The following is a 12638-nucleotide window of genomic DNA, read 5'->3' on the forward strand; positions in this document are numbered from 1 at the left end:
TGTGTGCCCGCCGCTGCGCGATCACGATAAAAATATTCCACTTTTCAATAAAATTCTAAGTAAAAGTTTTCTTATTATTAATGAAACAGAAATTGCGTCCAACACAGGTAGCAGCACAATGCGAAATGCGACCGATCTCTTTTTTTAATGGCATGAATCATTAATTCTATCCAACTATAAATTCACCTTGAAAAAGTAAATGATGCCCGCTGTCTAACAGATATTCTAGAATGTGTTATTAGAGACAAAATGGTTGGGGAACTCTGCTGTAGGTTATATTAAAAAGCAAATACGCATAAAACATTAGCTTTTGCATTTCATATCCAATCTGGCACCGTATTCGTATGCAATATTTTTTTATGTGCAGTATGGCAATCCAAAATTTGGTGCTTTTTTCGTGTGTGTAGAGAGTAACCGCGGCATTTATCACAGGGAAATAATATGCACGTGTGTAATTGTGTGATTAAATAAACTGTAAACTATTGCATATTAAATATAGTAAACTGCATCATGGATAATTTAAATATTGTTCTTTCATTGAGGCTCTTGCTTGATGAATATTCTGAGTTGACACCAATTCTTTCAAAATACTTATTTGAACAGGTAAGGAAAGCGCGGTAACTTTAATTTTCATAATTTTGTTTATGCTGTTTTGATTACTAGTTTTTTCGATATTACGAGTTTGTATCTTTTTACAGATTAACTTGTAAAGCATTTATTCTTTTTTCATCATTTCTTTTAAAATAAATTTCCTTTTTGTGCTGTTATTATTGCCACCGAAACATACGAAAAATAATATTTCTTCTGTAAATCTTCATTTAAGTTATGTTCATATCATCTTAGATTGCTTCCGTATGGCGGTGGTGTCTTTTTTTTCCTTGTAAAATAGTTCATTTGAGAGGTTGAAAGAAGTTTTTGAAGTTTGCATTGTATAATCAATGATGACAGTTGTTAACATTTTAATTGCATTTTATACTAATAGTAATTAGTCAGCCACTGTAATTTTCTGTACTGTTAAATGCCTTTTAATATGATGCGTTATAACTTTTGTGATGATTAATTGTATATATAAATTTCGCTAAGTAGGAATCGAAAATATCATCTGCTAACTACCAAAGACCTTGCTTGCAAAACCTGCTTAATCTGGCTTTATATGCCCTCAGTGGTGGTGGTATCAGTGTGCCAGTTTTGGGGGTCTTTGTTAATCAGGAATGATTCATTGATAAATGCTGAAAGCCTTGGTTACTGAGGCAGTCCAGCAGCCTAAGATAATTGCAGTTTTAGGCAAGATATTCTGAGAACTCACCTCTTACAAAGTCTCTTTCGTGTGATCTTCCACTCGCTCTTTTAATACTTCTGAATAGCCACTTTCCATTCACCCATCTACTGTTATTATACTTCCTTTTGCCAAACTTATTCTCATCAGTCTTCACAACTATGCCAGAACCATCAATCATTTCCCTCTTTTTTTTACACATAAATCCATACATACGTCTCTACAAAAATTCCTCCCGTCATCCACATTTTTTTTAACTGGCATTCACCTCATTCACGAGCAGATTAATTCCAGATTCATGTACCCACAAATAATTAAAAATTAAAATATGATTTAAACTCATCTTGCTTTCTTTGAACCATGTACCTTTCTGTACAGATCTTGCAATGGCATTTGCACCTTTCTCATGACAGACTCATTCATAGCCATGCAGTCGATTCTTAATTTGTCCAGATGCATATCTTTCGTACAAACTGGACATTCATACCTAGAACTAAATAAATCTTTATTCATACACCAGTAAATAATAACTTATCCTTTCATTCTACATTGTGGGGAAAAAAGTATTTATCTTACCAAACAGACTTCTTTGTGAAAGTGACAAGATAATGATTAATTAGAACCAGCCAACTAACGAAAACTAATGGTCAATTAATGGCAGTTAAAATTCCGGGGAAAGTGCAGAATCGCCACTGCTTGGTGTGTTTTTAAGAATTGCTCCAACTCTGTATCCATGCGCACATCGACCTATTTTCACTTAAAAAGTCAAAGAAAATTGACAAAAATCCAATACTTCATTCTCTTCTAAAAAGTGCCGAACAAACGCCAAATAAAGAAGGGGGTGATTCTGCACTTAAGCCAATTCCAATAATTCGAAATACGGTTGAAACTCAAAATACAAGATTTAAAGAATATGATACATGCAATGCAAATCACATAGTTCTTGATCACTAAACTAAGGACTTCTAATCAGATTAAACTTAAAATATTAATGCATAGAAAATAAATGGTTACTTTAACATCGGGGAAACAATCAATTCTGGGATACCAGAAAACTGCTAAGAGCATCAATATTCGGCGCTGATCTAAGGGGCATTCTTTTTTACAACAAAAACCCAGATTAAACTTAAAATATCAGCACATAACAAATAAATGGTTACAGTAACATTGAGGTAAAAATGTATTTTAGGGTACTCCTTGGCGATTTTTTTGGTGCTATTCCTTTTTACATTTAACGTCCTCCCCAGTTAAATGGCATCCAAAACATAATTAAAACAAAAAATACATAATAAACTGCATTTTAAATCAAACAGGGAAATAACATAAGAGTGGAAATGTATGTTATGTAATCTACGCAATACAAAAAGGAAATATCTACTTACCTTATTTAAAAATTTCTGTTTCTTTGATATGTGAGACACACGGAATTCCTTAACAGCATCCAAAAACTATTTAAAATTATCTAAACTAGAATCTGTATACTGCTGTTGTCACATAAATTCACAAAACTAAAAATGAAAAATATTCTCTGTACTGTCGATGGCATTTCTTTTGAAAATCTCTTTTTATTACACCCCACATACCTTCCATAGTGTTGATATAAGTTCCAGTTTCCAAATCCTTAAATCTCATTACGTAATTTACCGAGAGGTGAATGAAGCCATATAAATCTTCATTTACACATCAGTCAATCAATGTTTTCTTTCCCAGTCGTTCTAAAGTGTACAGAAACTTCATTTTAATCGTATTACCAGCAGGCACTTTACGGTGTAAAGCACAAAATAAACAACGTACTTCCTAACCAACATCCAACACATAAATAAGCCCTTACAAATATTTTTCCATCAGTCAAATTCACCGTATCCTCGCAACCAATCATGTCATATTATTGTTTCTGTAACATTCAACTACTCAGGTTACCATAAATGAAACAGCTACTTAGCGATAATCCAAGGGGTATCCTAAAATATAGACTAACACATTGGGAAACGGAATTGATTCTGGAGTACCAGAAAACTGATAGCAGCATCGATGTTTGGTGCCGATCTAAGGGGCACACGAAAACCCATATACTGTAGGTTGCTTGGCATGATTTGGAAAATCTCTGATTTGCCATTTTTCTATTCCTCTAAATTCCAATAGACACTGATGAAGCAAGCACAAAATTGTGGTACACTACAGCAAATACAAGGTTTCTCACTTATGTCTGTTTTTCAATGTATCTTTTTCCATCAGGATAAAGCTTGATAATATTGGAGGAATCTACAGAAAGCTTCATGTGATTTCATCTGTGAATGATTGTGGAGTGTTCTTCATATATATACTTCCAAATAAGAATTGGACTTCACCCTTCGCATGGTTGGCACGTTTCATTGCTGACCATATATCTTCAATTAGATTGGTATATGGCCCCATCTCTGGATATTTTAACAACAAACTTGGATTGATGTGCAAATGCATACAGTCAAAAGTCTCTAATCCAGATTCGTCGGGGCTTCGGCGATTCCGGATTATCGATTTTTCCAGATTATAGATCATCAGTTTAAATCTGGTAAGATGGCATGCAGAAATTATAAAATTAAAAATATGAAACCGTAATTTATAAAATAATGAGCAATTATGATCTAAAGGGTATCAAAATTTACAAAAAAAGAAGCTTAATATTTATTTGTTTACTTTATTAAACATTTCTTTCAACGCCCGCATGCGTAAAGCATACCTTACGCATAGCCGAAATTAGAAAATTGCAACCAGAAAACTATTTGATTTGTATTCGTGATATTTATAATGACGAGGAATTTGATTTAAATCATATCAAAGACGGAGTACATCGAGATTAAATACTACATTTAGTAAGGAATTATAAGCAGAATAAAATACAAACATCTGCCCTGAAGATAACGATAGTGCTGACAAATCAACTTCCAGTTCAATGCGCGCTGCGACGTCTCCCCCCCTGCGCAGAGCAGCGTGAAATTGATAAACAGATTTCGGAACGGTTAGATAAACAAAGGATATGGCTTTATCCATTTTTTGTAACAATTCGTTTTTTGTTTGATGGACATCGAAACATACTTTCGTTTTCTAGATCCTTTGGGAGCTCCAGCATCGGAAATTCTATTTGACATAATCGAAAGTTCAAGCTTACTTTTATAAAATTGCTCTTACAGTCTGCAAAAAATAATAAGCCGGATCCAATTCGAAGATTAAGGAACAACGCAATTATCAACATTAACTGAAATAGATAATTAGAGCTTATACCGTCCGTTATACATTAAACGCGCACGCGAAAACGTATTCTGCGCTTGCGCAAACACATATGCAGTCGTAAATGTCTTGCGCGCACGCGTAAAACGCCTATGCGCATGCGTCAACGCGGCACATGCGCAGAAAGATTTTAGCTTTGAGGTCCGGATTATGGGTGTCCGAATTAACGACTTTTGACTGTATAGCCTTCTTCCTAGAGACAGTTGTATGCTCTCCAGCAGTTTGATATTATTGTGGTCCTCAGCAGTACCCAATCCTTAGTGATATTCAAAAGTTCTTTTTATTTCTTCTCTCAATATCTCTGCCGAAAACCATCTATTTATTCCCCTTTCAATTCCACCAATGATGCAGTGCCTGTACGACCACTGCTATATTTCATTTATAGCTACATTAGTTATCTCTGCCATTATTCATTTCAAACTTATTTTCACCCACTTCAACAATTATTCCTTTTCCACAGAAAACACTTTGGTGAATCTTCGGATTATGGTAACTTGGCGATTTTTTGGCGACCAACCCTGTTACATCAACCTGCTAGTTTTTTTTTGATTCCATTCTGGTTTCGCGAAGTAAAGGCATTTTTTTTTTTAACTCAAAATTTTTTCCAACATTCTGCTAGCCGAATTACACTTATGCTAGAACTTTTATGGAAAAAAGTGCTTAATCATGACAAAGATTAGGTGCGAAATTGGAAGGAAGTGCAGAATCACCCACTGCTTTACTCGTTTTTAAGAATTGCACATACGCGGTATCCATATACACGTCGACCTATTTTCACTTAAAAAAGCATCCCAGAATGGCACAAAAATGGCATTGCGCACACGCTTAATTTTATCCATGTACACATCGACCTATTTTCACTTAAAAAGTAAAAGATAATTGACAAAAATACAATTCTTGTTACTCTTGTAAAAAGCGCCAAACAAATAAGTGGGCGATCCTGCACTTTAGCAGTGAAATTGTTTCTAAGTGCTTATTAGCTAAAATCACGATCGGAATTTTCCGGAAAATGTCACATGACATGTCTCATGATCTCTCATTTCTCTGAGACAAAATAATCTGTGATTCGAACTGTGTACTTCTCAGATTATTGCTAAAGTCCTACCTAGTAACCTTTATCGCCTTACCAAAATGTCGCCAAACTGCCTGTTACCATATTCCAAAGATTAGCCAACACTTTCATTGACTATGGCCATCTGACATATTTGTCTGTAAAATATAAACCAGTCAACAACAGCACGTACGTGAACTTTCATCTCATTCATAACAAACTGGTGCAAACATCTTCCAAAACAAAATTATTATTAGCTGGAAAACATCCAGAAAATGTGAATCTTAAGTCCACCAAACATGAGTTCAACCATCTGACATCTTTTATATGGTAATGAACATTTGCAAATAATGAAAAGATTAAAAGAGCTTGGCTTATATATTCCCAAATCAAAAATGCAATTTTTTGTACACCCTGCTAGATTTACCAGAAATATGCTGCTACCACTGCATCAGTATTGTGTATTACAGGATTCTTTATTTGGAAGAAATCTTCAGATAGATAATTGAGCACAAAGCATCTAAAATTCAGAGAGAACGCCTGATTACATGGAAACTGGAGAGGAATTTTTGTACATTGTCGTGTTTGCTGTATTGTATCCTCCAATGTACTGTTTTTCTTTCCGTGGATCTGACAAAATCTCTAGCAGCCTGTTTACAAAATGTCCTCAGCTTTGTCAAGGAAATCTTTTGAATTTAACATCTCTGCTTGCCGAACATAGTTCATCTCTTAAGTACCAGTTATAGCACTTAAAAAAGGGACATACTATCAAAGGTGTTTTTTTCTCTCTCTTTCAAAGATAATTAAAAATAAAATTATTGGCATAATGGCAAAAACAGTTTGAAACAGTATTTTAAATGATATCAAAGAAGCCCAATACTACACAATAATGTTTGATAGCTCTCCAGATGCGTCGCATGTAGAACAGATGAGCCAGGTGATTTGATACATAAAAAGTGTAGTAATGTGTGTGAAATAAAGGGAAGCTTTATTGATTTTGTTAGAAAGGAAAGATAATATATTTCTCATTGGATTGTGGAAAAATTGACACTTAATTGTTTGGATATTGGACAGTATCATAGTCAGTCTTATGACAACAAGTCTCGTATGTGGTACTTATAAAGGAGTACAAGCCAGGATTACAGAAATGAATGTGTGCCATGTTGGCTTTATCCTTGAAGCTTGTGGGTGTGTATTCTGCCATATTTTATGCCTGGAAGCAGTTAACCTATTTGGAATTATCGAGGAAGTATTTTGGGTACTTTTCCGTTTTGCCGGCGCAGGCGATAAAGTCTCCAATAATGGTGTAACTGATGCCAAACGAAATATCCTTGCTGGTAACCTTTTACACCTCATTTCCAAAACAAATCACAGCCATTTCTTATCAGAAATTTCAACCATAGATTTTCAACTGATGCAGTAGTAGCAGCATATTTCTGGTAAATCTAGCAGGGTGTACAAAAAATTGCATTTTTGATTTGGGAATATATAAGCCAAGCTCTTTTAATCTTTTCATTATTTGCAAATGTTCATTACCATATAAAAGATGTCAGATGGTTGAACTCATGTTTGGTGGACTTAAGATTCACATTTTCTGGATGTTTTCCAGCTAATAATAATTTTGTTTTGGAAGATGTTTGCACCAGTTTGTTATGAATGAGATGAAAGTTCACGTACATGCTGTTGTTGACTGGTTTATATTTTACAGACAAATATGTCAGATGGCCATAGTCAATGAAAGTGTTGGCTAATCTTTGGAATATGGTTGAACAGATTGATTGTTTCTTTCAATACTAGCCTACAATTACATAGAATTTTTACCCAGATAGTTCAATTTTATGCCCTAAGGCCATTCGTGGTAATTAACTTAATTAGGATGCAATCACACTGCTCACCCCAAAGCGGAAATATAGAAAAGGCAGAGTTAAATTCATCAATTCCATTAAGAATGCACTAGCGAAGTAAACCACTGCGGTCTTACATAATTTCTGAGTAAGCTATTTGTACAAATTGAAATAATTCTTGCATTTACACTTGCATTCCGAATTAAGATTTAACTTGAAATTAATGTAGATAATAGCTGCGAGAATTAGATTTTTGTAGCGTAATTTACGTGAGATGAGATTACTTGGGGTCACGTAATATGAACCGCCGAATCAGGATGTTGACCATGAAAGCATAATACATTCTTAAATTAATGTCTTTTTACAAATTTATTGTCTTTATTTATTGGCTTTTTTACAAAATTTTAAACGATATTAAAATGTTTATGCCTTCAAAATAAAAAAAAAAAAAAAAAAACCCTTAGATTACATTTGTTTGTTCTTTAAGGATCCTTAGATTATATTTGTTAACAATTTTTATGTGTATACTGCATGTTGTCGTCAATAAAGTCTGCTTGGCGAGATTTTCGCCGGCGAAACGGAAAAGTACCGTATTTTGTTATTTTATTGGATCTACTAATTGATGGGATATTATAAAAAATATATGAAAACCAACTTAAAAGGAAGTTGCCAGAGGAGATGGTCATCAAAGTAGGTGGCTGTAAAAGTCCTTCTACTAAATCTACTGGAAGTATTAAAATCCGTGAAAGAAATTAAAGATATTTCTCTTAATGTGGATTCAAAGTACGAGGCAGGGCAACTGCTACATTCTGTGGAAAATTTTGAATTCGTTGTCAACCTGACAATTTGGTCTAATATTCTTTGAGATATTAATCGAGCCAGTACTGAAATTTAAGAGGAAGATATTCTTCTTGCCTATTCCATCACATTAATGGAAGATCTGACCCAAACTTTGGAAAACATGAGAGAAAATTCTATGGAATATTGGAGAGAAGAGGCTAAAACAGTGACCGAAAGAACTGAAGTTCAGCCAATATGACAAATAAATGAATTCTAAAGAGCAGAAATCAATTTGATGAACTGTGTATTAATGAATCATGAAACTTCGACCTCTTTAGCCATTTTCTAAGGCAATAAAGATTGTATTTGATCAAATCTGATGAGAATTTAAAATAAGGATTAATACCGCTGCTACAATAAATTCAAATTTTGAATTTCTCAATGATCATGAAATATTAAATATGTCAACTGAAGAACTCCAAAAGAATGTTGCAAATCTTGCATGAAATTATGAGTGAGACCTAAGCACATTTGAGTTCTGCCAAGAACTCATCATTTTTAAGGAACAAGCCCAGCATTTTTTGTCGACATGAAAAAGGCTAGTACTATCACTTGCAACACACCACTTATGATTTGAAAGATGCCTTTTATAATATTTGTATTGCACTGCGGATTTACTCGTCATTTTCGCAAATCCGCAAGCTTCGGACATCCGCAAGCTGTGTGCAAAGAACTATCTGCGATCATTGAGGAGCCAGTAATGTTTATCAAGTCTCAAGATCTTGGCAACCAAAAATCAAACCGCACATTAAATTAATTATGATACCATAGACTTATTTAGTTCGTGTCCAGTAATAAAGATTATGTTCAATTGGTCTACAAGTTTCTTCTTCGAGTCTACAAGAACAAAAAGTTTGCAGAGTAAAATATAATATTCATTACTAATTCTGTTGTATTTTAGTTGGGTTAGAGGAACATTAAGGATCAACGACAACCTGTATTGTGTATTTCAGTGGCCTCTCTAGTGGCCAAGTGGTTAAGACTGCTGAATGCTGGTAGTTTAGTCTGGCTTGAGCTTAAACTCGGGTGAATGGGCTGGCTACATAATTGTTTTTTGTCATTTTCCCATGTGAAATGGCTTTGTCATATTGCAATAACTTAACCTAACCTGTATGCAGTGCATACAGGTTGGTGAGGAGCTTGGAATATCCCTAGAGTGAAAAAACGAATGGCTGTGAGGATATGAGGATTGGAGGCACTTGTATCTGAATCCGAAGGTAAACTTTACCAGAGAGGTGACTCCTTAGGAAGGACAATGTAGGATTTTAATTATGTATGTTATAAAATTAACAAACAGAGTAATGGCTAATTGAATTTTGACTTTATTAGCAAAAAAAGTAAAGAGAACTTACGTACGTTTTACTGTTTACATGACAAATTTTAGAATTACAAAAATAATAGTGATGCCAGATGCATAAAACTTAATAAAACAATAAAGCGACTGAAACTGCACATAATATTAATTAAATGCTCGATTCTCAACAGCCTCCTTCGAGTATGAAAATAGTCATTGTTCATATAGATTAACCTTTTCTTATTAACTGTTTTTACACCAATTGCACAAACTGGTACCTTTGGTCAATGTGCTTTGTGCGTGTGTGCCTAACCTGTATGCAGTGCATACAGGTTGGTGAGAAGCTTGGAGGGAATATCCTTAGAGTGAAAAAACGAATGGCTGTGAGGATATGAGGATTGGAGGCAATTGATTGGATGAGGATTGGAGGCTGTGAGGATATGAGGATTGGAGGCAAAAATAACATTGGATTTTTTATGTGCTTGATAGTACTCTGATTATCAATTTGTACGATAGACAATGAGACATTATTAGTTATCTCATTGAACAAGCTCCTCAACCATATCAGGTCTTTCATAGCATCAGCTGCTGCCATGAACTCTGCCTTTGTTGTTGAATTTGATATGGCTTCCTGTAGCTTGCTTCGCCACGTAATTGCACCTTCACCATAGAAAGAAATAACACCAGTTCGAGATCTGCGTGTTTCTGCACAGTTGTTGATATCTGCATCACTAAACAACATCAAACTTCTATCATCTTCATTACTGTACACAATGCCGTGTCCTGTGGTATTGCGAAGGTACCTTAATGTTGTCTGTACGATTTCCCAGTCAATCTTTGTAGGATTGTTCAGCTTTCGAGACATCAAACTCACTGCGTAAGCAATATCCGGTCGAGTCCCCATCGCCAAGTACAGCAAACTGCCAACTATTGATCGGTATGGAATTTCACTGCTGAGAGGCTTTGCCTCCTTGATTTTGATCATGCCGTCATCATTCGGTTGACCATAGTCGACCTTGAGACTCGACTTCTTTACTGGGATGTGTGATGTTTTAGCATCTCCATATCGCTCTAATATATTTCTTGTAAATGCTTCTTAATGCAGGAATAGTGAGCCATCTTTCAAATGTTCAACTTGTAGACCAAAGAAACAATTTAATGTTACTCGAATGTAAAAATGTTGCTTGAACTCGTCTATAAATGTGAAGGATGCTGCTTTGTCCTGAACAGTGACAATGTCATCATCAACATAAATCGCTATCAGCATCTTATGTCCATAATCATTTCTTATAAACAGGCAGTTGTTGGATTTACTTTGTATCATGCCATGTTTCTTCAGCACGTCAGTAAACTTGGCATTCTAACAGCGTCCAGATTGTTTTAAGCCATATAAAGATCGAAGCAGCTTGCATACACGCTTACTTCCGTCGTTACAGCCTTCGGGTTGATACATGCAGATCTCCTCAGTTAGTTTACCGTAAAGGAATGTCGTCTCCATGTCAATTTGATATAAGTTGAGATTCTGCTTGGCTGCCATTGAAATTGGAGCTCGAATAGTGTCATAGCGACACACCGGGCTAAATGTGTCTTCGTAGTCGATGTTTACCGTCTGGGTGTACCCTTTTGCTACTAAACGGGCTTTGAATCTCTTGATTGAGTCCTTAGAATTTGTCTTCACTCTGTAAACTCCGCGATTGTCGAGGATTTTACGCCCGTTAGGTGGCTCAACAAGTTACCATGTTCCTTGTTTGTCATGCGAAGCCATTTTTTCGTCCATGGCTTGTTTCCAGTCGGCATATTCAAGAGACTCCGTTGCTTCGTCATATGTTTTAAGCTCTTCCAACTTCAGAATGCTGCTATACACGTCGTAGTCATTAACAAGCCGTTGGATCTGCTGAAAGTAATCATTTCTTATAAACTGCCTGTCGTAGTCTGACAAGCCGTTGGATAGCTGAAAGGTTTCGCAATGTACGCGCGGTCATCTGTTTTGGTTCATCTTCATCAGTGCACAGATCACCAACTCCCCTGTGTGTCTGCATCATCGTTCACATCTTCCAAAATAAACTTCATACCGCTTGATAGACCGGTGTTAGATGCTAATTTTGAAGGTTGGGAAGTAGGGCTGATTTGCTGTTCATTGAACACTACATTGGCACTTTCTATTGTATCATTCCTTGATGGTATGAAAATGCGATACCCATCGTCATCACAATAACCAACCAAATAGCCCTTTATAGCCTTGTCATCTAATTTACAGCTGCTGACATTTGGTACATGTACAAATGCAGCTGATCCAAAAACTCAAATTCTGTTGATTGCCGGCTTGCGTCCAAACCATTCCGCAAACGGAGATTTTCCCATAGTCTTACTTTCTCCGGTTCGATTGAGAACGTAGACAGCTGTAGATACTGCTTAGGAACTGTGGTAGTTCTGAATCCTTGATCATAGTGCGAACTGCATTCATTATTGTACGATTCTCTCTTTCAACCAATCTGTTTTGTTCTGGTGTATATGGCATAGTGATTCGCAGTTTAATGTCACCATCATCAGTCAGTTTCACCAATTTTTCATTGTCAAAATCACGACCACCATCTGTGACCAGTTCTTTTACATTTATATTATCTTTGTTGGTCCGAACAAGAAACCGCTTGGTTATATCCACAGGCTTGTCTGTATGTCTCAGAAATTCTACATGTCGAAACTTTAAGTATTTATCCGTAATCACTAACATGTACTTCTTTCCACTTCTTATAAGATTGGCGATTCGAGTAAGTCTCGATGTATTATCTTACCAGACTTTTGTGTTTTGAATCGTTTTGGTATAAATGTTTGTCGAATTTGTTTACCATACGCTATGGCTCACAAAATAGTCTTATCGTCGATAAAATCTATACCATTTTGGCGCAAGTACTGTTTCACGTACTGTATTCCTTGATGACTAAGTCATCGATGCCAAAGTGATAATGGCAATTTTGTCGTCATCTTCATTGCCGTCTCAGGAAAAGGAGTTGTCATTTTGTTGTCAATCAAGTAGGCTGCAGCAGCAGAACCGCCTTGTGGCTTGAC

General features: G+C 35.7%; 1 protein-coding gene across 1 annotated transcript in view; it reads left to right on the forward strand.

The window, feature by feature from the left end:
• Positions 1-397: 397 nt before the first annotated feature.
• The window catches only part of LOC118195958 (midasin), a 589327-nt gene continuing 577086 nt past the window's right edge, over positions 398-12638 (forward strand). Inside the window, exon 1 of the mRNA XM_085823548.1 lies at positions 398-603. Within this exon, the coding sequence (XP_085679674.1) occupies positions 511-603 (93 nt within the window). The 5' untranslated portion in view covers positions 398-510. The remainder of the gene's footprint in view (positions 604-12638) is intronic.

This window comes from Stegodyphus dumicola, chromosome 9 (assembly GCF_044657685.1).
Source record: "Stegodyphus dumicola isolate Sdum_Otavi_A_Nest chromosome 9, ASM4465768v1".
NCBI classification, from domain to species: Eukaryota; Metazoa; Arthropoda; class Arachnida; order Araneae; family Eresidae; genus Stegodyphus; species Stegodyphus dumicola.